The sequence below is a fragment of the Salmo salar genome, chromosome 11, assembly GCF_965601325.2.
Source record: "Salmo salar chromosome 11, fSalSal1, whole genome shotgun sequence".
NCBI lineage: Eukaryota > Metazoa > Chordata > Actinopteri > Salmoniformes > Salmonidae > Salmo > Salmo salar.
In genome coordinates this window covers 9,578,725-9,605,790 of record NC_138301.1, presented here as the reverse complement: position 1 = coordinate 9,605,790, position 27,066 = coordinate 9,578,725, and the positions used below count along the sequence as shown (strand labels likewise).

The following is a 27,066-nucleotide window of genomic DNA, read 5'->3' as shown; positions in this document are numbered from 1 at the left end:
ACTGTGCCTTTAAACAGCTTGGAAAATTATGTCATGGTTTTAGAAGCTTCTGATAGGCTAATTGACATCATTTGAGTCAATTGGAGGTGTACCTGTGGATGTATTTCAAGGCCTACCTTCAAACTCAGTGCCTCTTTGCTTTACATCATGGGTAAATAAAAAGAAAATCATCCAAGACCTCAGAAAAAACAATTGTAGACCTCCACAAGTCTGGTTCATCCTTGGGAGCAATTTCCAAACACCTTAAGGTACCACGTTTATCTGTACAAACAATAGTACGCAAGTGTAAACACCATGGGACCACGCAGCCGTCATACCGCTCAGGAAGGAGACGCGTTCTGTCTCCTAGAGATGAACGTACTTTGGTGTGAAAAGTGCAAATCAATCCCATTAAATAGCAAAGGACCTTGTGAAAATGCTGGAGGAAACAGGTACAAAAGTATCTATATCCACAGTAAAACAAGTCCTATATCGACATAACCTGAAAGGCCGCTCAGCAAGGAAGAAGCCACTGCTCCAAAACCGCCATGAAAAAGCCAGACTACGGTTTGCAACTGCACATGGGGACAAAGATCATACTTTTGGAGAAATGTCCTCTGGTCTGATGAAACAAAAATAGAACTGTTTGGCCATAATGACCATTGTTATGTTTGGAGGAAAAAGGGGGAGGCTTGCAAGCCGAAGAACACCATCCCAACCGTGAAGCACAGGGGTGGCAGCATCATGTTGTGGGGGTGCTTTGCTGCAGGAGGGACTGGTGCACTTCAAAATAGATGGCATCATGAGGGAGGAAAATGATGTGGATATATTGAAGCAACATCAAGACATCAGTCAGGAAGTTAAAGCTTGGTCGCAAATGGGTCTTCGAAATGGACAACGACCCCAAGCATACTTCCAAAGTTGTGGGAAAATGGCTTAAGGACAACAAAGTCACGGTATTGGAGTGGCCATAACCTCAATCCTATAGAAAGTGTGTGGGCGGAACTGAAAAGGCGTGTGTGAGCAAGGAGGCCTACAAACCTGACTCAGTTACACCAGCTCTGTCAGGAGGAATGGGCCAAAATTCACCCAACTTAGGTTGTGGAAGGCTACCCGAAACGTTTGACCCAGGTTTAAATTGTTTAAGGCAATGCTACCAAATACTAATTGAGGAGATAGATATATATCTATATACACATACTTCTGACCCACTGGGAATGCGATGAAAGAAATAAAAGCTGAAATAAATCACTACCATTATTCTGACATTTCACATTCTTAAAATAAAGTGGTAATACTAACTGACCTAAGATAGGGACTTTTTACTAGGATTAAAATGTCAGGAATTGTGGAAAACAGTTTAAATGTATTTGGCTAAGGTGTATGTAAACTTCCGACTAATCCAAGTTTCATTTTAAAAGGCTAATTGATCATTAGAAAACCCTTTTGCAATTATGTTAGCACAGCTGAAAGATGTTGTCCTGATTTAAAGGAGCAATAAGACTGGCCTTCTTTAGACTAGTTGAGTATCTGGAGCATCAGCATTTGTGGGTTCGATTACAGGCTCAAAATGGCCAGAAACAAAGAACTTTCTTCTGAAACTCGTCAGTCTGTTTTTGTTCTGAGAAATGATGGCTATTCCACGTGAGAAATTGCCAAGAAACTGAAGATCTCATACAACGCTGTGTACTACTCCCTTCACAGAACAGCGCAAACTGGCTATAACCAGAATAGAAAGAGGAGTGGGAGGCCAATAAACAAACGACTCAAGTCCTCAATTGGCAGCGTCATTAAATAGTACCCGCAAAACACCAGTCTCAACGTCAACAGTGAAGAGGCGACTCCGGGATGCTGGCCTTCTAGGCAGATTCTCTGTCCAGTGTCTGTTCTTTTGCCCATCTTCATCTTTTATTTTTATTGGCCAGTCTGCGATATGGCTTTTTCTTTGCAACTCTGCCTAGAAGGCCAGCATCCCGGAGTCGCCTCTTCACTGTTGACGTTGAGACTGATGTTTTGCGGGTAATAATTTAATGAAGCTGCCAGTTGAGGACTTGTGAGGCGATTTTTATACATCTTGAACCCAGTAGCCTCTGTCCCTAACCCACTAGACTTATAATCAATTCATTTGGGAAACTATCTGGCTATTCAATAAATTGGGGGAAAAGTGATCTCATGTGCATTTCAGATCATTTTACAAGTGAGCTAGAGAGTATACCATTTAAAGTGGTGCATGACCACAACTTACCTGGCACTAAAAATACCTAGAAATCCAAAGCTCATCTTCAAGCTTTACTACAGTGAGCTGGTTGCAAAGCTACAACAAAAAAACAGAGCACGAGTATATTGCCTCTTTCCATGATGGGGTTTCTTTATCTTTTCCAGAATCTTAATTTTTCTTACATCAATTTAAGACTTTGGACTCAACAACCTTGTCATTTGTCTGGGGTTACAAAAACCACCGTATTCATAAAGGCCCACTTGCAAAAGCCCAAGGAAAGTTGCGGCTTAGGCCTACCCATCTTTAAGCATTATTACTGGGCTGCAAATGCCAGGGCATTAACATACTGGCAACTGGGTTTCCCTGATAAGTTGGACACTGTTCCCCCCTGTGGCTAAATATGCAACTCAAGTCCGTCACAAATTCCTCTCTTCCAGCCTTGTTTTTCTCCAAAGCAGAGTGCCCAAACAAACTGACAACTTTTCTTTAAGAATTTTAAACCATATTAAGCATGTTTGTAAGGTGCCTGATACCTCTATACGCTTTAATCATTATTTTGTTCCATCTCGGTCTGACAAGGTATTTCTTGAATGGAGGGAGAAGGGACTCGCCACAATTGAAGACTTCTACATAGATAAGCAATTAGCATCATTTTTCCAATTAAAGAATACATTCACTCCCCCATTCACCTTTTTTTCCGTTACTTACAAGACAGACACTATAGCAAAGGGAAAAGTCAAAATGCTGACACCCTCCCTGTACAACATTTATTTTATGATTTGCTACAACTCCCTCCCAATTCAAAACACCTAATCTCAGTTGTCTCCTTTTTCTCCAACTACACACAGGCCTTTACTGGCCATCTCAAGGAGACTTGGGGTTTAAATTTTTTTTTTTTTAAATAAGTTTAAATAGTTCCACAGAATGGAAGTCACCCACTCCCCTTGCTTCAGTAGATGGCTAGCAGAAATGTTTAACACCATTCACTTAGAAAATATTTGTTTTTTTTAGAACCAACTCCTCCAGCAGATCTCTCAAGATTTGGGGTCTGTTTCTGGACAGAGACTGACGAGGAACACTTACTGTTGTTGTAACTGTCATTCTTGCTCTATTCTTGTTCCATGTCTTGCCTAAGCAATACTTCATTTCATATGTCAGGCAGCTGTGTTTTTTGTTGTTGTGTGCTTTTGTTTTGTACTAAATTGCAAAAGAAAAACCTTTCAAATAAAATATTTTTAAAAAAAGAACATGTACTGTCAAAATGATATACAAATATCAGAGAAAGTAAATGCATATATGTAGTGTCAATATTAGGGCCGATTTCAAGTTTTCATAACAATCGGTAATCTGCATTTTTGGACACCGATTGTGGCCGATTACATCGCACTCCACGAGGATCCTGCGTGGCAGGCTGACTACCTGTTACGCGAGTGCAGCAAGAAGCCAAGGTAAGTTGCTAGCTAGCATTAAACTTAAGATATTTTATAAAAAAAACTAACATAATCACTAGTTAACTACACATGGTTGATGATATTACTAGTTTATCTAGCTTGTCCTGCGTTGCATATAATCGATGCGGTGCCTGTTAATTTCTCATCGAATCACAGCCCACTTCGCCAAACGGGTAATGATTTAACAAGCACATTCACGAAAAAAGCACTGTCGTTGCACCAATGCCTTCCCTGTAGCTCAGTTGGTAGAGCATGGTGTTTGCAACACCAGGGTTGTGGGTTCGATTCCCACGGGGGGCCAGCACAGATAAAAAATGTATGAAATGTATGAAATTGTATGAAATGTATGCATTCACTACTGTAAGTCGCTCTGGATAAGAGCGTCTGCTAAATGACGTAAATGTAAATGTAATGTGTATCGAACCATAAACGTCAATACACAAGTAAATATTTTAACCTACATATTTAGTTAATATTGCCTGCTAACATTAATTTCTTTTAACTAGGGAAATTGTGTCACTTCTCTTGCGTTCCGTGCAAGCAGTCAGGGTATATGCAGCAGTTTGGGCCGTCTGGCTCGTCGCGAACTGTGTGAAGACCATTTATTCCTAACAAAGACCGTAACTAATTTGCCAGAATTGTACATAATTATGACATAACATTGAAGGTTGTGCAATGTAACAGCAATATTTACACTTAGGGATGCCACCCGTTAGATAAAATACAGAACGGTTCCGTATTTCACTGAAAGAATAAATGTTTTGTTTTCTAAATAGGTTTCTGGATTTGACCATATTAATGACCTAAGGCTTGTATTTCTGTGTGTTATCATGTTATAATTAAGTCTATGATTTGATATAGCAGTCTGAGCGGTGGTAGGCAGGCTCGTAAGCATTCAGTCAAACATCACTTTGGTGCGTTTGCCAGCAGCTCGTCGCTGTGCTTCAAGCATTGAGCTGTTTATGACATCAAGCCCATCAACTCCTGAGATTAGGCTGGTGTAACCGATGTGAAATGGCTAGCTAGTTAGCGGAGTGCGCGCAAATAGCGTTTCAATCGGTGACGTCACTCGCTCCGAGACCTTGAAGTAGTTGTTCCCCTTGCTCTGCAAGGGCCGTGGCTTTTGTGGAGCGATGGGTAACGATGCGTCGAGGGTGGCTGTTGTCGATGTGTTCCTGGTTCGAGCCCAGGTAGGGGCGAGGAGAGGGACGGAAGCTATACTGTTACACTGGCAATACTATAGTGCCTTTAAGAACATCAAATAGTCAAAGGTATATGAAATACAAATGGTATAGAGAGAAATAGTCCTATAATAACTACAACCTAAAACTTCTTACCTGGGAATATTGAACTTCTTTTTTTCTTTTTTTTCCCCAACCGGCTTTATCTGGTCCTCCAATAATCGGTATTGAAAAATCATAATCGGTCGACCTCTAGTTAATATACTACATGGAACTATCTGGGAAAATATAGGCATGTAGTCTAAATATACAGTACCAGTCCAAAGATTGGACACAGCTACTCATTCAAGGGGTCTTCTTTATTTGTACCATTTTCTACATTGTAGAATAATACTGAAGACATCAAAACTATGAAATAACACATATGGAATCATGTAGTAACCAAAAAAAACAAAGTGTTAGACAAATCAGAACATATTTAATATGAGATTCTTCAAAGTAGCCACCCTTTGCCTTGATGGCAGCTTTACACACTTGGCATTCTCTCAACCAGCTTCTTGAGGTAGTCACCTGGAATGCATTTCAATGAACAGGTGTGCCTTGTTAAGTTAATTTGTGGAATTTCTTTCTTGTGTTGTGACAAGGTAAGGGTGGTATACAGAAGATGGTCTTTTACAAAATAGGGCTAAGTCCATATTATGACAAGAACAGCTCAAATAAGCAAAGAGAAAACAGTCCATTACTTTAAGACATGAAGGTCAGTCAATACGGAACATTAAGAACTTTGAAAGTTTCTTCAAGTGCAGTTGCAAAAACCATCAAGCACTATGATGAACTGGGTCTCATGAGGAAAGGAAGACGCAGAATTACCTCTGCTGCAGAGGATAAGTTCATTGGAGTTACCAGCCTCAGAAATTGCAGTCCAAATAAATGCTTCAGAGTTCAAGTAACAGACATCTCAACATCAACTGTTTAGAGGAGACTGCGTGAATCAGGCCTTCATGGTCAAATTGCTGCAAAGAAACCACTACTGAAGGACACCAATAAGAAGAAGAGACTCACTTGGGCCAAGAAACACAAGCAATGGTCATTAGACCGGTGGAAATCTGTCCTTTGGTCTGATGAGTCCAAATGGGAGATTTTTGGTTCCAACTGCCGTGTCTTTGTGAGACGCAGAGTAGGTGAATGGATGATCTCTCCATGTGTGGTTCCCACCGTGAAGCATGGAGGTAGGGGTGCTTTATTTAGAATTCAAGGCACTCTTAACCAGGATGCCTACCACAGCATTCTGCAGCGATACGCCATCCCATCTGGTTTGCACTTAGTGGGACTATCATTTGTTTTTCAACAGGATAATAACCCAACACACCTCCAGGCTGTGTAAGGGCTATCTGACCAAGAAGGAGAGTGATGGAGTGCTGCATCAGATGACCTGGCCTCCACGATCACCCGACCTCAACCAATTGAGATGGTTTGGGATGAGTCGGACCGCAGAGTGAAGGAAAAGCAGCCAACAAGTGCTCAGCATACGTAGGAACTCCTTCAAGACTGTTGGAAAAGCATTCCAGGTGAAGCTGGTTGAGAGAATGACAAAAGTGTGCAAAGCTGTCATCAAGGCAAAGAAGGATGGCTACTTTGAAGAATTTGGATTTGTTTTACACTTTTTTGGTTACTACATGATTCCATGTATGTCTTTTACTATTATTCTACAATGTAGAAAATAGTACAAATAAAGAAAAACCCTTTAATGAGTAGGTGTCCAAACTTTGGACTGGTAATGTATAAGATGAGACTTCGTCGAAAACAAACGGATTAGCCTGACGCTTGGACCAGTCCGACTGGTTTGATGACATCACTGAAAACACAGGTGCCAGGTCTCCCTCACAAAAATCGGTATCTTGACCTCAATGGGACTTTGTGGATAAATAAAGGTTAAATAAATACAAAAACATGCGCACCTGTGTTGGCAGGCATGTCGCCGGCGGGGTCGGCCTTGATGTTGCTGGGCTCCATGAGCAGCGGGCTATTCTTCTCAGCTAATGAGGAAGGCCCTTTCTGGGGGGGGCTGGAAAACCCTGCATGGCGGGGTGGTTCCAGGGGGAGGAGGTTTCCCTCATGCTTCATTTCTGCACTACTGTGGTCGTCACCACTGCAGAGACAGTCCAGTTGCAGCTCTGGGGCCCCGTCGAACACCTCACCTGCGATACAGAAACACACATTGTAGAGTGTCCAATCAAAAACGCATTTTTTGACCAATGGGTAAAATAATAAATGTTAATTGTGCAGATCAGTGGTTCTCAACTGGATTTTGCCTCAGGACCCAAATTGAACCAGTTTGTCTCAGTCGTGACCCAAAATACATTCTGGAAAACATTTTTTTTTTATATACTATATTGATAGTAAATGTAGCAATCATATGACAAGCGAACAACCTTTCCACCTCTCATTGTGGATGATACAATTTTCCCATATTCTTGATGAACTCACTGGTTTAAGACCATAATCTACCAAAAATAGCACTGCTAATAGGACTATATTGAAAATACTGTGAATGAACAATTGTTCAGATTAAATTATTAAAACATGTAAGTGTCATTTATCTTATCCAGAGTGACTTACAGAGTTCATACTTTTTTCCCTAATGTAAGTTCATTATCATTCTGCATACCTGGTTTAAGTTTAGACTGGAGTATTATTTTATTTTACCCATGACCCATTCAAAACTTCCAGTTGAGAATTGCTGGTGTAGATAATCTTAAGAAAAACCAATGGTCCAAACCGCATGTCCCTATCATAATCTGTTCAAAAATGTATTGGAGTGTTTACCCTTGTAGGATGGGCAGAATAAGGGTGACTAAATAAAAGGAGGCCCTCTCTGTGCAATAATTAAGGCAACCGGCTACCTGACAGGCTCACTTTCCTGTTGAACTCGTTATCTTTCTTCTCAAATCCGCAGGACATAAGAGGTTACATTTACATTTAAGTCATTTAGCAGACGCTCTTATCCAGAGCGACTTACAAATTGGTGCATTCACCTTATGATATCCAGTGAAACAACCACTTTACAATAGTGCATCTAAATCTTTTAGGGGGGGGGGGGGTTAGAAGGATTACTTTATCCTATCCTAGGTATTCCTTAAAGAGGTGGGGTTTCAGGTGTCTCCGGAAGGTGGTGATTGACTCCGCTGTCCTGGCGTCGTGAGGGAGCTTGTTCCACCATTGGGGTGCCTGAGGTTAGATGGATATCGATTTTCAGACACGTCGTGTAATATTTTCGTATACGCTTTTCATATTAATTCAAAATTCATGTTATTTTAAAAAGATTTCTTACAAAAACGAGCACATCTCTGAAATGTCAACCGAGCACATACCAAGCTTTTCATTTTTTCCCCCACTGAACGATTCAGAACAAGAATAATCATATTTGCCTTGGTAAAATGCATTTTATACCATAAGAAAACATTTCGCCCACTATTGGCAGAGTGGGTTGACAACCTACACATTGAGATGTTAGACCACTTTACGGTCACTTACTGTGGCTTTAATTTTGAAATCATACATGACCACATCACCTTTCAAATATGACACTCAGTTCTAATATTGAAGACACAAGACTGTGAGATGTTCACTTTTAGGCCTAAATGTGCTCTGACAACATGCAACAATTACACCTGAAAACAGTCCTAAAATGTCCATGATATAGGCCTATCTGTAGTAGTAAAAGAATAAAATTATAATTGAACAACTTGAAGCTATAAAAGTAGATGTTTTACTGCCGATCGGCTGGTAACGCTTGGTTCTATGACAACGTATACAAACAGCAACGTCTTCCTGTTACACTGTTGGTTCTAGGAGGTCGAAAACAAACAATGTACTTCACATCCCTGAAACGGATGGGTTTTGGATTACGACAAGGTAAAAAAGTAATACTAAGCTAATTCATTTCTTTAAACATTTAATATTTTCAATACATGACTAAGCCAGTTCAAATATATTTTTTTAAGAATACAGATTGTTTTATTTAAAATTGTCACTACATTTTTTTTTGTTTTTTTTATTCTGTAGTGTACTATGTGGAGTGACCTACAATGTCAGTGTCATGACAAGCGCGCGGGGGGGGGGGGGGGGGGGGGGGGGGTCGACTGAGAACCCAGCTGATGAATTGGAGTTAAGGACAAGTGCCCAGTCAGATCATGACTAAAACAACACGAGGCTCTTACCATGGCCAACATCTGTGATATCAGTCCCAGACAGTGTGGACATCTTCTGCACAGCAGCTTGTCATTACGAAATCAAATCTGCACCTGGGGTTAATACAATAATATCATAGAACTAGAATATGAGAGCCAATACACACAATAGACCGTACTTTAAAACGCCATAAAGAAGTGAAAAAGTAGAAAACGTGCCATATCAAGTGTGCCTATACGTGTGGTCTCAATTAAATAGCCTGTAGACTAGGTTATGTGGGACGGGGAAGCACGGCGCAGTCGTCTTTAACTTCCTAAATATGATAGGCTATAGTTTAGACTCCAACATCAACTGGAAATACATTTTACAGTTCTTGAAAAATCGTCCGGCTCACATTTGTCATTTAGCAGATGCTCTTATCAAGGGCTCAAAAGGCACAGACAAGTCTTCACCTTGTAGGCTCAGGGATTCGAACAAGCAACCTTTCAGTTACTGGCACAACTCTAACCGCTCGGCTACCTGCCGCCACCACTTATACAAAATGCTCCTAAAAGTTATGCAAAACGTAGCTCTAGTCAAGTAAGTGTCCACTCTCCTACACCCCAACTACATTTACACTATTGGCTGAGATAGCCCAAAAAGACAGCTAGCCTAATATATGAAAATTGGCCACTGAAGAAGCTCTAGTATTTTAAACCTATTTCTTGTGCAAAAATAGCCTATTAGAAATGTACACTAGGTGGCAAAATTGCTGGGACCAGGGCTGCGGTTTTCAACCTTCATTCGGTATAGGCTTCCTTGTTTTCACTCTGTCATTTAGGTTAGTATTGTGGTGTAAGTACAATGCTGTCGCTCAGATTTCTCCTATCAAAGCCTTTAACACCATTTTAAAGTCACCATGGCCTCACGTTGAAATCCCTGAGTGGTTTCCTTCCTCTCTGGCAACGGAGTTAGGAAGTATCTTTGTAGTGACAGGGTGTATTGATATACCATCCAAAGTGGAATGAATAACTTCACCATGCTCAAAGGGATATTCAATGTCTGCATTTTACATTTTTACCCATCTACCAATAGGTGCCCTTCTTCGCGAGGCATTAGGAAACCTCTGGTCTTTGTGGTTGAATCTGTTAGAAATTCACTGCTCGACTGAAGGATCTTACACAGATAATTTCATGTATGAGGTACAGAGTTGAGGTAGTCATTCAAAAATCATGTTAAACACTTATTGCAAACAGAGTGAGTCCATGAGACTTGAGCAAATTTTTGGGAGTTGAATACCTGACTGAAGACATTTTAGCTTTTCATTCATTTGTAAAAAAAAAAAAAATGTCTAAAAACATAATTCCACTTTGACATTATGGGGTGTTGTGTGTAAGCCAGTGACACAAAATCTCAATTTAATTCATTTAAAATTCAGTCTGTAACAACATTTGGAAAAAGTCAAGGGTTATGAATACTTTCTGAAGGTATTGTAGTTGAAATTGTCGGTCCGTCACCTGGCCTTAATTTCCACGTCCACAAACGTTTTTTGGTCCTTAAATTGGCCCAAACCTAGACGTCCATGATTGGTTCAGATTTGGTCCGGTCCAAATCTGAACCAATCATCGACGTCTAGGTTTCGAAAGTTTGGACAGTACAGCACAGTAAGAGTATAGTACAGTGCTTACTACTTTTCTTTACTGTATTAGAGTATAGATCAGAACAGTACAGTCCTGTACAATAGAATGGAGTAGAGTTTAATATACAGTAGAGCACACTATAGTTGAGCAGTGCAGAAATTTGCATTTTAAAAACAGACCTTTAAAAAAAAAAAACATAATTCACCTGCGTTTTATTTAAATTCAGTGTTTTTCCTGCTTCAATAGAGTGATCAGGGGCGTACGACTATAGTTTTCCTTTGAAGAAAATACATTAGCGCAACACATTCGGCAGAAAATTGCTTCCTTTTCATCAGGATGGCAACCAAAGTGCAATTCTATTTATAGCAGCCACATTTAAATGAGCTCACAATGGAAAAATGATACCTGGCCATTATTTCTAATGTTTAGCATAAAAAGAATGTAGCCAGCTACATTTCCTTGTTTTCACTTTAAGTTAATCTTGCATATTATCAGAGAAAAGGAGGTTACACTGAAAAAAGTAGCTACACATTAGTCAGAGCATGGTCTGCTGATAAAATGCCCTTTGTGTTGCAAAAAAAAAGTCTGAAAAATGCAGAATTCTACATTAACACGACCTCTGTTGAGTACAATATAATGTAGTACACTTTACTTGAATATACTCTGAGCTATAGTGTGCTGTACTTTGATGTCCAAACTTGTGCAACAGATATCTATGAATGGTTCAGATTTGGTCCTGTCCAAAGCAACCAAATTTGGTCTTGTTTGGTGGTGGAGCTCATTAAAATAATAGCCAGTGTAGAATAATACCCAAATATTTCAACCTGTGTGTACCTATTTAGGATACATCACCATGAAGAGAATGACATTCATATCCATATTTATGCATGTGTGTGTAGTACAGATCAGGGACCCATGATGAAATTCCGTTAACACAATCCTGTTACCAGGTGTTAATCTACTACACTTAGTGTAGTTTAACTTCTCTAGGGTAGGGAGCAGTATTTTGACGTCAGGATGACGAAGTTGCCCAGGGTAAACTGCCTGCTACTCAGTCCCAGAAGCTAAGATATGCATATTATTAGTAGATTTGGATAGAAAACACTCTGAAGTTTCTAAAACTGTTTGAATGATGTCTGTGAGTATAACAGAACTCATATGGCAGGCAAAAACATGAGATAAGATCTAACCAGGAAGTGTGGAAATCTGAGGTTTGTAGTTTAAGTGATTCCCTATCCAGTATACAGTGTCTGTGGGGCCATTTTGCACTTCCTAAGGCTTCCACTAGATGTCAACAGTCTTTAGAACATTGTTTCATGCTTCTACTGTGAATGGGGAGAGAATAAGAGCCATTGGAATCAGATGACTGAGAAAATGACATGCGCTCAGTGGCGCACACTCACGTGAGAGTTAGCTGTGTTCCTTTTCTTTTTTGAAGACAAAGGAATCGTCCGGTTGGAATATTATGGAAGATTTGTGATGAAAACATCCTAAAGATTGATTCTATACATCGTTTGACATGTTTCTACGAACTGTAATATAACTTTTTTGACTTTGAACTCACTGCGCGAGCACAGTGGATTTGGATTACTCGACTGAACGCGCGAACAAAAAGGAGGTATTTGGACATTAAGGATGGACTTTATCGAAACAAATGAACATTTGTGGAACTGGAATTCCTGGGAGTGCATTCCGATGAAGATCAAAGGTAAGTGAATATTTATAATGCTATTTCTGAGTTTTGTTGACTCCATAAAATGGCGGGTTTGGTTTTGTGACTGAGCGCCGTACTCAGATTATTGCAAAGTGTGCTTTCGCTGTAAAGCTTTTTTGAAATCTGACAGAGGTTGCATTAAGGAGAAGTGTATCTATAATTCTTCAAATAGCAGTTGAATATTTTATCAATGTTTATGATGAGTATTTCTGTAAATTGATGTACTCATTCACCGGAAGTTTTGGGAGGCAAAACATTTCTGAACATTACACGTCAATGTAAAATGGGGTTTTTGGATATAAATATGAACTTTATCGAGCAAAACATACATGTATTGTGTAACATGAAGTCCTATGAGTGCCATCTGATGAAGATCAAAGGTTAATGATACATTTTAGCTGTATTTTTGGTTTTTGTGACGCCTCTCCTTGCTTGAAAAATGGCTGTGTAGTTTCTTGTCTCGGCGCTGTCCTAACATAATCTAATGTTATGCTTTCGCCGTAAAGCCTTTTTGAAATCGGACAATGTGGTTGGATTAACGAGAAGTGTATCTTTAAAATGGGATATAATAGTTGTATGTTTGAGAAATTTGAATGAGATTTGTTGTTTTGAATTTGGCGCCCTGCTATTTCACTGGCTGTTGAATAGTGTGTCCCTCAGGTGGGACATACCCCAGAGAGGTTAATAACCAAATTAGATGTTTTCAAACGCAACATGTCATAGTTGACAACCCATTCTTTCTGCAGACATCTTTGAATCTTAATTTGAAGCCGATATTTAACCGTTTTGGGGGGGGGGCTGAAATTCTGCTATCAAACTTTGCATCTCCACAATTCTTCGAGTAAAAGTAGTCTGTGCATAGAGTTTGAAATCAAATGGTTATTGATTGGTATACATTTTAAGTGTCTCAGCGCAATTCTATTACAGTGGAATTGTCCATAGGTAGGAGACATTTTGTGGTTATGTGGGTTGAAATCTTCCTAGAAGTCAGAAAAAAATGACAAATGCAGATTTTTAGCACTTTCGCTAGTCTTTATTCATATATAAAAAGTACATTTAAAAAAATATATTAAAAAAATAGGACTTATTGAAATGTCCATGTGGTCTATATTAAAAAGGGCACGTCGTAATAACTTATAACAGGCTTTAAAATATCCAAGGGATTCAAAGAGTACTCTATTTGTGGAACGACTGATACCCATTGATTCTTTCAAGAACATAACTTATAGATGCCTCATGAGCTTAGTCCAACTGTCCCCATCAGAACCTAAAATAAGCTTGCTTTACTCCAATGTTTGTAAACAACGTAAGTGTAAACAAACTGTATAGCCTCAAAACTGATGATGGGGGAGGAGGGGATCGCTAGTTATAAGTATACTTATAAGTATATTGTTTTTGAGATATCGTATAATTTTGACAATGGCACAATTTTATTTTTGCACTAGTTGGCTGTACCTGCAACAAAACGCCAGTATTTGTCCTACATCAGCTTTGTTCAAACGTGAACAATTAAGAAAAAAGCAGGGCGGCAGATGGCCTAGATTAAGAGCGTTGCGCAAGTAATTGAAAAGTCACTGGTTTGAATCCCCGAGCCGATTTGGCCCAAAATTTGTCGATGTGCCCTTGAGTAAGGCACTTAACTCTAATTGCTCCTGTAAATGGCTGAATAAGAGCATCTGATAAATTCCTACGATGTAAAATGCCGTCTGCCCTACCTTCATTGACTCAATTCAACCATTTTGGCAAATGTAGGCATAAAAAATGTACAAAATTAAAGAAACAGACTTACTTAGCATAGTCCCATTATTCGTCTGAGTGGCACAAGTGTATTGCATGTCAAACACACTGACAAGTTACTAAGAGATGGCCCATCTGGTGTTCAACATACCTTTGAAGTTATGTCTTGTTATGATCCGACCATCTTGCCCATGTGAGACTGAAACCTCGTTCAACGTGGCTGCTACCCTGGCGTTGACAGGCGAACAGCTTTAAGAACAGGCCTGTATTCCACAAATACTACATCCCTCTGTCCTCTGTCTCGTGGAAGTTATGACTCAAGAAGATCTTGAGAGAAACGCAAGACCTTCTGCTAGCCAATATCCTGTGGGAGACAGAGAGAAACAGAGATGGAGGAAAGGGAGGGGAGGCAAGGTGAAAACAGGAACACAGGCGAGGTAACTATTGGTCGTTTGCATGGTTCTGAAATCCCCATAGGGCCTTGTGCTGCTCAAATATTTTCATCTTGGAGTGTGTCTAACCAGCCACTTCTCACAAATACAATACAAAAAAAAGGGGGCTTCTCAAAGTCTAAAGTAGGCTAGTTAACAGAGAACTAACAAATCACAAGTTAGGGTGTAATAGTACACTATTTGTACTGAATCCTTCGGTATGGGGACCTCAGGTCTGTCCGCACTGAACACAAATGAATACATTAAAAAAAGAAATGTACAAAATAAAAATACACTAGGCCTATAAGATATTGTAGCACTATGCCACGTAGGCCTATGCCTCAAGTAAATCTGAGCTGAAAAACATTTCAGGCTATTCCGTAAAAATTATAATCTTAATTGGCACATTTGAAACTGTGCTTTTGTGAGGAGCAGCCAGGAACTAGTTTAAATCTCCAGTTTGGGAACATTGTCTTCCCAGATTACAACAGCGATGGACAGATGGAGGATAAAACGTCAACAGTACGTCGCCACGCTCAATGACAATAGCCTAGGCATGTTGACACATTTCAGGGCTCCACAGTGCAACCATTTTACTCACATTTCAATTCAATAGAAATGTTAATGGTGTACCAGCTAAATTGCAGTGGTCTGAAGAATAGGTCCATTCTATGACTTATGTTTCTATAATTGAAATGACACCCACCCTGTATTCAAGAGCATGTCTCAACCGATGGCAGGCACAACACACAAACCTCATAATGTAAAGTAGGGTCTAAGCTTTAACATAAGTGAATGTAAGGCAATGCATCGCAGTGCTAGAGGCGTCTCTAGAGACCTGGGTTCAATCCCGGGCTGTGTCGCAGCCGGGAGACCCGTGAGGCGGCGCACAATTGTCCTAGTGACGTCCCGGTTAGGGGAGGGTTTGGCCCACTGGGATGTCCTTGTCCCATCGCGCTCTAGTGACTCCTTGTAGCGGGCTAAGCGCAGGCACACTGACTTCAGTCGCCAGCTGTACGGTGTTTCCACCGACACATTGGTGTGGCTGGCTTCCGGGTTAAGCGAGCAGTGTTTCAAGAAGCAATGAGGCTTGGCGGGTCGTGTTTCGGAGGACACGTGGCTCGCGACCGTCGCTTCTCCCGAGTCGGTACGGGAGTTGCAGCGATGGGACAAGACTAACTACCAATTGGATATCACGAAATTGGAGAGAAAAAGGGGTAAAAAAAAATATATATAATAATAAGGTTTCAGAGGTGAGCGTGCATGTTTCACTAATGAGTGTTGGATAGTTTTACATTGAAAAACTGTACTGATCTCTACTAGAGATTCAGCAACCCAATAAAACTCATGACTTGCATAATACTAAAATCACTAATCTTAATGCAGTTTACTAAAACACCCCTTATTTTAGCATAAAACACACACTGTAATTACATGCATGTATTTTCAAAAGTGACTTTCCAAGGTCTTTACAGAAGGGTAATATTGGTGCATTAGTAAGTGGATGTATGTGGTTCTAAGGTATTTTAGATGCATTTCTAAATGCAATGAGATCCGATGGGCAAATGGCATAACATGATATTCCTATAAAAAAAAAGGTATCTAAATATGCAGGATACGGACCAAAAACTGTCTTGGCATATCACGCAGTATAGGTAAGTGCTAAAACAGGTATAAATGTCAAAATGGGGGAAATCCTCCTATGTGGCAGCATTGCTCTTTGCTAAAACAAACTCCTGATTTTAATTTATCTAAAGATACATGGGGTTTATACACCCATATTTCTTGACAAGCCCTACTTAATCAAATTACTGAAGTTATTCACACATTTATTTTGAAATAATAAAATGATACAATAGGTGTAAGCAGTGGGCCTAGTAAATAATAAAAAAATGACCAGCACAGCACACCCATTGACTGTACATTAGAACTAGCTTATCATCATTACCAAAATTAAGGTTCTCCTTACCAAAACGGAAAGTAATAGGAGACAGCCATCGAGTCAGCATCACTAGTGTCATGCCTCCATCTCGGTAAGGTTGGTTCTCTAAGTTGTTCCCAATTGGAACTTTAGTCATTTCGGTAATGAGAAGGTCAAGTGTCGTAAAGGTTATTTGAGAAAAATATCCTCATTCTGAAAACATAAGTGAAGAAATTAAATGAATTTGTGCTCAACTAAGGACTACTCCAATGGATGATGCATCATGGGTGAATAAAAATGTATTTAAAAAAAAATAAAAAAAATAAAGACTGTACAGCAACTTCAAAAAGTGTTAAATGAGAAACATGTCCACTGGTGTTTAAGTAATAAATATTATAGTTTAATGTAAACTATTTATGATTTATGGCCAAACTTAGTTAGGTTTTTCTAAAGTAAAATTTTATAAAATGACCTGAACATTTAATACGGACGCTTTTTGGTCATGAGACTTTGGGGTGACATTTTTTTTAAATTATAATAAAGACAGTGCCATAAATAAGGCATCTTAGTCTTCAGAATTATAGTTCACGGTTGCATCATGGTTTTCTAACTCAATTTGCTAAGCCATGGTTAAAGCTGGTTTCATGAGAATCACAAATTGTTCCAAATTCATTGATTCTTGAAGAACCACAGCTACGCTAGACTCCGCATGAGCTTAGTGCAACAGTCTTACCAAGATGGCTAGGGAATTGCCAGGGACCTCACGATATGATCAAGACACTTTGGTGCCGATGCGATATGCATTTCAATTCTCAGAATTCTAGATGCATTGCGATTAGATACTGCGATTTAATGTTCCAAACATATTGCTGACTATATTTCTGCTGCTGAGGAACAAGACAGAGCATAAGAAATTTTATTTTGATCAGTCATGGAAGTAAAAGTGCTGAAAATGTGTTGGCTTTCTGTTTAAAAAGGAGGATGGGTAACAAGCTATAGGATGAAAAATACCAGTGTTAGCTAATGCTACTTAGCACCAGTGGTGAAAAAAAGTACCCAAATGTCATACTTGAGTAAAAGTAAGATACCTTAATAGAAAATGACTCAAAATCAGTAAAAGACAACCAGTAAAATCCTACTTAAGTATATTTTAAACCAAATACTTTTACTCAAGAATCAAAAGTAAATGTCATTTCTAAAATATACTTAAGCATCAAAAGTAAAAAATCTTTTCAAATTCCTTATATTAAGCAAACCAGACTGCACACCCCAACACTAGGATATTATATACAAACCAGGCAAAAACATTTGTGATTAGTGAGTCCTCCAGATCAGAGGCAGTAGGGATGACCAGGGATGTTCTCTTGATAAGTGTGTGAATTAGGCCATTGTCCTGTCCTGCTAAGCACTCAAAATGTAACGAGTGCTTTTGGGAGTCGGAAAATGTATGGAGTAAAAAGTACAATATTTTCTTTAGGAATGTAGTGAAGTAAAAGTTGTCAAATATTAATAGTAAAGTACAAAAACTACTGAAGTAGTACTTTAAAGTATTTTTAATTAAGTACATTAGACCACTGCTTTTTACAAATCGATTCTTGGGAGTAAAATTATCAATATAATATTGTGATATGCAACTACTGATTTTACCCACAACCCCAACTCCATTGTTTGTAAACAAGCTTCAAAATAACTTTAAAACTATATTTTTGATATCATGGACTGTCAGTTGTATCCATAGTACCATCTATGAATGTAAGAGAGATTAGGCCTACATTTCTCCAGGCCCATTTCTTAGCGTTATGGCAAAACAAGTGCCTGGGCTGCCGTTGATGAAAAACTAAAGGAGTGTTCCTTTAAACTACTTTTTGCCAATTTAAAATGTACTATGTCCTAGGCTAACATTTTCCACTTTAGAGGACAGGAAAGCTGCAGCTGGTTTGAAAGCTTGAGTTGACTGGGTGAATGAGGATCTTTGGGCTGTGGGCCACTGACCTAAAGTAACCTCACTCCCTTACTCATTAAAGGAGTGAGCTTATCACTCCCTTGTTCTGTAGAGCTCATCAGGAATCTATGTCCAGGAAATGGGTGCTACTGTTCTCAAAGACTGGTGGAATTTAAATCAGAGGAGGCATTCCCAATACATTATAAAATCCTTTTTTTAAATAATAATAAAATAAAGGGATATTGGCATTTTCTACATCCATTTTTTTATTCTTCATGATATACACCCATTGATTCCTGAAGAGGCCTAATTTAAAAACCTTACTTAAATATCCTTTTGGTCATAAATAGATTACATTCATTTATTTCCATGGCTAGGGGGAGCAGACATTCTGAGGTAGGAAATTAGTAATATGCCCTTTAACCCATTTTATTCTGTACTTTCTTCGAAGCCTGTCATGAGAGCTATAGGGAACGGTCCCCTCATTTGTAAACATAGGATTGTTACCCAACAATGGTGAAGATTCCATACAAAGCTTTAAGAAAACTCATGTTGCTTATGCCCAAGTTTCAGTACCTCCTTTGATGGTGAGCATGCATGGGAGTGGGTGTGTACGTACAATCTCACAGTGAAAAGCAGCAGGAGACCGAGTTCCATCACAGTAGAACATCTAGTGCCAGTAAGCAAATTGGGTGTAACTTTTATTTTTTCTCCTGAATGTCACAACATCAGCGGATGTAACTCTACTGGTTAAGCAAAAAGTCTTCCATACTCAGCACCAACAACAGCGTGTGAAAGGAAGATGCAGTAGCGTTAGCAGATTCTGACCACCCATAATCACACTTCAAGGAATTCTGGGTACAGAACTAGTATGAGTTCTAGTCATTATATTTATATGAGTTTGGCCTCTAATGACCCACTGAGGAAAGAAAAGTCACCTCAAATTAAAATCACCCCCCCACACATATATAGAATTGGACATGGACACAATTATTACCGTTGCTAGCTAGTAACGGGCTAATGCGACGCTCCATTAGCCGGTACAGGATAGGTACTGTTTGGCGAAGCACCGAAAGTATTTTTATGGTTGCTCAAAATGATCTTCATTCTCGAGTCAGTCAAACATGTACAGTGCATTCTGAAAATATTCAGACCCCTTCCCTTTTTCCACATTTTGTTACCTTACAGCCTTATTCTAAAATGGATTAAATAAAAGAAATAGCAATCTACACACAATACCCCATAAAGACAAAGCAAAAACAGGTTTGACATTTTTACAAATGTATTAAACATAAAACAGATACCTTACGTCCCTAAGGTATTACATAGTATTCAGACCCATTTCCATGAGACTACATTGAGCTCAGGTGTATCCGGTTACCATATTTCATCCTTGTGATGTTTCTACAACTTGATTGGAGTCCAATTCAATTGATTGGACATGATTTGGAAAGGCACACAACTGTCTATACAAGGTCCCACAGTTGCCAGTGCAAAAACAAAGCAATGAGGTCGAAGGAATTGTCCGTTGAGCTCCGAGATAGGATTGTGTCGAGGCACGGATTTGGGGACAGGTACCAAAACATTTCTGTAGCATTGAAGTTCCACAAGAACACAGTGACCTCCATCATTATTAAATGGAAGAAGTTATAAACCACCAAGACTCTTCCTAGAGCTGGTCGACCGGCCAAACTGAGCAATCGGGGGGAGAAGGTCCTTGGTCAGGGAAGTGACCGAGAACCTGATGGTCACTGACAGAGATCCAGAGTTCCTCTGTGGGGATTGGAAAACCTTCCAGAAGGACAACCATCTCTGCAACACTCCACCAATCAGGCCTTTACGATAGAGTGGCCACAGTAAAAAGTGCATGACAGCCCGCTTGGAGTTTGCCAAAAGGCACCTGGAGGACTCTAAGACCACGATAAACAAGAATCTCTGGTCTGATGAAACCAAGACTGAACTCTTTGTCCTGAATGCCAAGCGTCATGTCTGGAGGAAACCTTACACCATCATGCTGTGGGGATGTTTTTCAGCGGCAGGGAATGGGAGACTTGTCAGGATCCTTGATGAAAACCTGCTCCAGAGCGCTCAGGACCTCAGACTGGAGGTTGGAAGATTCACCTTCCAACAGGACAACGAATGGCCCAGCCAGAGCCCGGACTTGAACCCGATCAAACATCTCTGGAGAGACCTGAAAATAGCTGTGCAGCAACACTCCCCACCCAACCTGAAAGAGCTTGTGAGGATCTGCAGAAAAGAACGGGAGAAACTGCCTAAATACAGGTGTGCCAAGCTAGTAGTGTCATACCCAAGACGACTCCAGGCTGTAATCGCTGCCAAAGGTGCTGCAACAAAGTACTGAGTAAAGGGTCTAAATGCTTACGTAAATGTAACCTGTTTTTGCTTTGTCATTATGGGATATTGTGTATAGATTTAGGGGGGGGGGAAAACAAATACATTTTAGAATAAGGCTGTTAACAAAATGTGGAAAAAGTCAAGGTGTCTGAATACTTTCCCAATGCACTGCATCTTCTAAAAAGTCAGTGTCCAGTTGCAGGTGGTTAGTTTGAATATAGAAAAGGCTCCGTATTTAAAATAAATCCATGTTTTCCTTCATGAAGTAATCCAACAATGTGTACGCCGCCATCTTGTCTAGTTAAAATATTCTCTCATTTATCGAGACAGGTGAGTGTCATAATGACATACTGCACTTTGGGGTGGACCCACTGGACTTTATGGTTGATGAAACAGTGAAAATAAGGGAGAGCCGCACACTCTAGGAGCTCAGATGCAAAAATGTAATATCCAACGTTTCGACAGCCAAGCTGTCTTCATCAGGGTATGATCACAAACACTGCGAGATGACTAGTTTATATAATGTCAAAAGACACACGTGTCTGTAATCATGGCCAAGTGTGGCCTAATATCATTGGTTAATTCTCAAATATAAAAATGGCATACAAAGAACAGCATACAAAAAAACAAATGGATAGCATACGATCATCGATTCATTTTAGACTACACAAGCTTACAAACAATTACAATGGCAAAGTCACAATCACAAGAATGGCTTCAGATCAAAGTCTATGTTGAGACCGAAGGGTGCAAGGGTCTTTAAGTTAAAGAGCCAGGCAGCCTCTCGTTTTAACAATAAATTATCAAGGTCACCCCCTCTCCTTACGTAAATGTAACCCCCTCCTAGAGGGGGTGACCGCCAATATAACACAGAGACGAAATCGAGTGGTTTGCTTCCAAAAAGTGGGCCGCAACTGGGTAAGTTGAGTTTTTGCACCTAATGGTGCTACGATGCTCTGAGATACGTACTTTTAATTCACGCTTTGTTTTACCCACATTTTTACCACAAGGACAAGTTATAAGATAAATAACTGCCTTAGTGGAACACGTAATAACACCTTTAATTGGGATAGATTTCCCTGTTTGTGGGTGTTTGAAGGATCTACATTTATAAGTGCCATTGCATTGAGCACAGCCATTACACTTGTAGTTTCCATCCAGTAGGGGCGTAAATAGACGTTGTTCAGGGATATCTTGGGGTGGTAAATCAGAGTTTACCAATTGGTCTCTGAGATTTCTGCCCCGTGAGAATACGACCAAGGGAAGGTCCAAAAACATATTACCGAGACTATCATCGTATTTTAGAATGTGCCAATGTTTGTGAACGATTCCCTTAATTTGTTCAGAGCGTTTTGAATAGCGGGTCGTTAGAACGCGTCTTTTTGCGAGACTGACCTTGAAAAAGGTCATGTTTTGTTTTGAATTTTCTCAATGGCAATATTAATCTGATCATTTTCGTACCCCCTGATTAAACAGTGAAGCATGTGTTAATGTATTGTTCTAAGTACCGGTATGTGGAAGAGAGGGATAGACTGATGTTTAGGGTTATTGAGGTTGGACAGGGATAGATGATTGACTACACACTCTAGTACAGTAGGTGGCGGCATGCACCTCTAACGTTTGTTTGCGGACCGCCATAATCTTATAGAAGGGGTGGACACACCTGTCTCAATCAATTACTATTATAACCTACCCAAACCAGAAACCATGGATAAATGGCAGCATTCGCGCTAAACTGAAAGTGCAAACCACCGCATTTAACGATGGTTGAATACAAACATTTTAATTATTCCCTCCATAAGGCAATCAAACAGACAAAACGTCAGTAGAGACACAAAGTGGAGTCACAATTCAACGGCTCAGACACGAGACGTATGTGGCAGGGTCTACAGACAATCACGGATTACAAAGGGAAAACCAGCCACGTCAGACACCGACGTCCTGCTCCCAGACAAGCTTAACACCTTCTTTGCCAGCTTTGAGGACAACACAGTGCCATCAACGCAGCCCACTCCCAAGGACTGTGGGATCTCCTCTGTGGCCTACCTGAGTAAGACATTTAAGCTCGTTAACCCTCGCAAGGCTGCTGGCATCCATAGCCGCATCCTCAGAGCATGCGCAGACCAGCTGGCTGGAGTGTTCACGGACATATTCAATCTCTCCCTAATCCAGTCTGCTGTCCCCACATGCTTCAAGATTTCCACCATTGGTCCTGTACCCAAGAAACCCTACCCCATTCCAAAATCCCTTTCATCGCTGTCCAACCTCAATAACCCTTCACATCTACCCAACAAAACAAAGGCAACTGAACTAATGACTATCGCCCTGTAGAACTCACTTCTGTCATCATTAAGTGCTTGAGTGGCTAGTTAAGGATCATAACCACCTCACACCCTAGACCCACTTCAATTTGCTTACCGCCCCAATAGATCCACAGACCATGCCCTACCCCACCTGGACAAGAGGAATACCCATGTAAGAATGCTGTTAATTGACTATAGCTCAGCCTTCAACACAATGGTACTCTCCAAGCTTGGGGACCTGGGTCTGAACCCCGCTCTGTGCAACTTGGTCCTGGACTTCCCGACGGGCCGCCCCCAGGTGGTGAAGGTAGGAAACAACATCTCCACTTCACTGATCCTCAACACAGGGGCACCACAAGGGTACGTACTCAGCCCCCGCCTGTACTCCCTGTTCACCCATGACTGTGTAGCCACACACACCTCCAACTCAAGCATCAAGTCTAAAGATGACAACCATAGTAGGCCTGATTACCAACAATGACGAGACAGCCTACAGGAAATTGGTGAGGGCCCTGGCAGAGTTGTGCCAGGAAAATAACCTCTCCCTCAACATCAACAAAATGAAGGAGCTAATCGTGAAATTCAGGAAAGAGCAGAGGGAGCATGCCCATATCCACATAGACGGGACCGCAGTGGAGAAGGTGGAAAGCTTCAAGTTCCTCGGTGTACACATCACTGATGATCTGAAATGGTCCACCCACACAGACAGTGTGGTGAAGAAGACAACAGCGCTCTCTTCAACCTCAGTAGGCTGAAAAAAAATGGCTTGGCCCCTAAGACCCTCAAACTTTCACAGATGCCCAATTGAGAGCATCCTGTCGGGCTGTATCGCCGCCTGGTACGGCAACTGCGTCACCCGCAACCACAGGGCTCTCCAGAGGGTGGTGCGGTCTACCCAACGCGTCACCGGGGGGCACACTACCTGCCCTCCAGGACACCTACAGCACCTGATGTCACAGATCATCAACCTCCAGAGCCAAGGCCTGTTCACCCCGCTATCATCCAGAAGATAAGGTAAATACAGGAGCATCAAAGCTGGGACCGAGAGACTGAAAAACCACTTCTATCTCAAGGCCATCAGGAATGTTAAGTAGCCATCACTAGCCGCCCACCACCCGGTTACTCCACCCTGCACCTTAGAGGCTGCTGCTCTATATACAGAGATATGGAATCACTGGTCACTTTAATGTTTACATACTGCTTTACACATTTCTATTTTAGTCAATGCCACTCCCACATTGCTCATCCTAATATTGATATATTTCTTAATTCCATTATTTAATTTTGGATGTGTGTATTGTTAGATATTACTGCACTGTTGGAGCTAGGAACACAAGCATTTTGCTACACCATGTGCTAAATATGTGTATGTGACCAATAAAGTTTGATTTGATAAGGGAAGATTTGAAATAGACAAGATGGCAGTGAACACATTGTTGGACTACTTCATGGAGCCCAGAAAAATTAACAGAGCATTTTCGAAATTCAAAACGAGCCACCTGGAATTTTAAAATATACATGTTTGGCCAAATCGATAACTAAGATAGTGTTTCCAAGTTAAGGTTGATTGCAAAGTATCTGTGCTAAGCCAAACAGTACCTATCCTGTTACCGCAAATGGAACATCACAACATTGTTAGCCCGTTGCAATCTGCTAGCTATGTATCACAATCACATTGAATAACCATGATCAAAAACACAACTAATCTCATTTGTAAAAACTCTGAGTCTGACAAATTGAGCACAGGCTTCATTGGTCGCCATCAAGTTGTCAAATGTAGCACGGGGCAGCAGGGTGGCCCAGCTGTGAAGAGCGTTGGGCCAGTAACCTAAAGATTGCTTGTTCGAATCCCCTAGCCGACTAGGTGAACAATCAGTCGATGTGCCTTTGTGACAACACTGTCACTGTCCAGTTATTGAAGTTGTGTTGCAATCTTATGGCAAGATCCCAACTTATTATTTCGCAATCATGTCATCATGACCATTGGGGTAGTTAGATAACGAGTTGGCTAACTGCTAGCAAACTATATTGTTTTCTGATGCCATAAGTGATATTGACGTTAGCTAACTAACTAGGTAGCGTTTGCTAGGTAACTAGTAGCTAGGTAACTTGTTAGCAAGTTGTTTAACGCAGAAAGCTAGCCACAACTCATTTAAACTTCATAAACACTTCACAATTTAACTGTTAGGCATTGCTTTAACCATGTTATTGTGTGGCTCGTACGCTGTTCTTCTATAACTAGCTAATGGGACGAGCTAACTAGCTAATGTTAGCTCCATCGGTAAACGAATACATGCCTGCTTAGCACGCTAACGTTGGCTATGGCACGGGGCTAACTCTGGCTGGTGGTGGATTCTAGCTACCAAGTTCGTCAGCTAGCTATTCCAGTAGACAGCAGTAGAAAAAGACAACTGTATCATGTCCAAACTGGCATTTCAAGAAAACAAACTATCCAACGCAACACAAAAAGTCAGATTGGGTGGCTTGCCTGAGTTTGTAAACGATAGTCACCCCGTTTCGTAGCGACTAGCCAGACAGATCCCACGAAGTCCTGCTGCACGGTCGGTGTAGTCAATCATGTGACTTGAGCAGGAACTAGGTAGAGCTAGGCCTAAATACTTTTCAGCCGAAGCCACACATATTTGTCAGTGTTGACACACATAGATAGATACGACTAAAAGGAATATATTATTGCGAATGCCACATATTTAACTGCACCACCCCCTGCCCTGACCAAAACTGATCTGATCGATTGCACATGACGTCACGACGACTCGCTCCATTTTGAAGCGGGATCGCAATGTATGCTGCGTTCACAACAACTGTGAACTCGGACAAATACGGTCAAATCATGACCTCGGTGATCTTCGTGTCGGAAAGTCGGAGATCTAGAATGAGGCCCGAGTTCTGGAGTTGGAATTCCAAGTTAGATGACCGTTCAAATCGAGCTCGTTCAAGTCGAGTTCGGAGTTCCCAGTTGTTTTGAACGCACTGAAGTCCGATATTTCGGAGTTCCAAGCTCCCAGTTGTTCTGAGCGCGGCAGTATTTCTGGAAGATGTGGGCACTTTAGCAAACGATATCATTCATGCATTATTTATTTAACCGTTATCGGGGGGTCATACTGAGACCAATGTCTCTTTTACATATGAACCCTGGATTACATAAATTACAGAAAATAGAAATGCAAGCCGAAAGAAAACACGGTCATAAAGAATGTATTTCCATGTTTCTCTTGCTGCTTTGGAATAGAAGTTGGAACAGATTTTGGCCATGGAGAATAAACGATATCATTTCCGGTTGGTTGTGCACACTAAAGGAAACAAATATGACCTATTCGATTGATAAGATAGTCGAGTGACCGCTCTTAGGTGAGGAAATGGAATGGAGTACCTGGAGAAGGCGGCCAGGAGTAGTGTGGTTTTATCATGAGGAGACTTATACTTGGAAAACGGAGGAGGAATGAAGGGAAATTGAGAGGGAGAGAAGGTCTAACAGAGAAAGAGAGGGTGAGATTGAGTCGGGTAAGAATGGTGGGAAAAAGTGAGATGGTTTGTTATAGAAGAAGGGGAGATAGTGTAAGCAGAGGGAGCTGAAGACAGGAGGAGAAATGGAAGTGAATGAGGGTGAAGTATCAGAGGTGGTAAATGCGGTAAAGTAATCGGAGACCGAGGTATGCACCGATGATCAGGATAAAGAAGAGTCTGTGACAGTAGGAGTGAAGACTATGGAAAAAGTGGACTCTTGCCTTTTGGCTGATCCATTTGTGGTTTCACGGTGGGTGAAAAAAGAGTTGGGTCATGTGGAATCGGTGAGGTTAACTAGAAGTGGTCTAGTGATAATTGTTTGTTTCAGTTGGGCAGAGGAAGAATGCGCTCGAAGTAAAACGAATGGGGGCAAGAAAAGTGAATCGTTTCGTTCTCAAAAAAAGGGCACCAATGAAAGGAGTGATAACTGGGGTAGCAGTAGATATACAAGTTGACCAGCTGAGGGCAAATATTCCCGGTGTACATGATGGTCGTCGTT

The 27,066-nt window shown here is 40.7% G+C and overlaps 1 protein-coding gene across 4 annotated transcripts in view; it reads right to left on the bottom strand.

The window, feature by feature from the left end:
* The window catches only part of LOC106561932 (oxysterols receptor LXR-alpha), a 38,887-nt gene extending 13,050 nt beyond the window's left edge, over positions 1-25,837 (bottom strand). For 2 of the 4 annotated variants that reach the window (XM_014126343.3, XM_014126345.3), the window contains exons 1-4: positions 25,531-25,837; positions 14,242-14,454; positions 9,050-9,133; positions 6,788-7,027 (exon numbers count right to left, since the gene is read on the bottom strand). In XM_014126343.3, coding sequence (XP_013981818.1) covers positions 6,788-7,027; positions 9,050-9,092 — 283 coding nt within the window. In that variant the 5' untranslated portion in view covers positions 9,093-9,133; positions 14,242-14,454; positions 25,531-25,837. Of the gene's footprint in view, positions 1-6,787; positions 7,028-7,943; positions 8,058-9,049; positions 9,134-14,241; positions 14,455-25,530 lie in introns of those variants that run through there. The other 2 variants (XM_082957709.1, XM_082957710.1) reach the window with 2 other exon arrangements.
* Between the last annotated feature and the right edge of the window lie 1,229 nt (positions 25,838-27,066).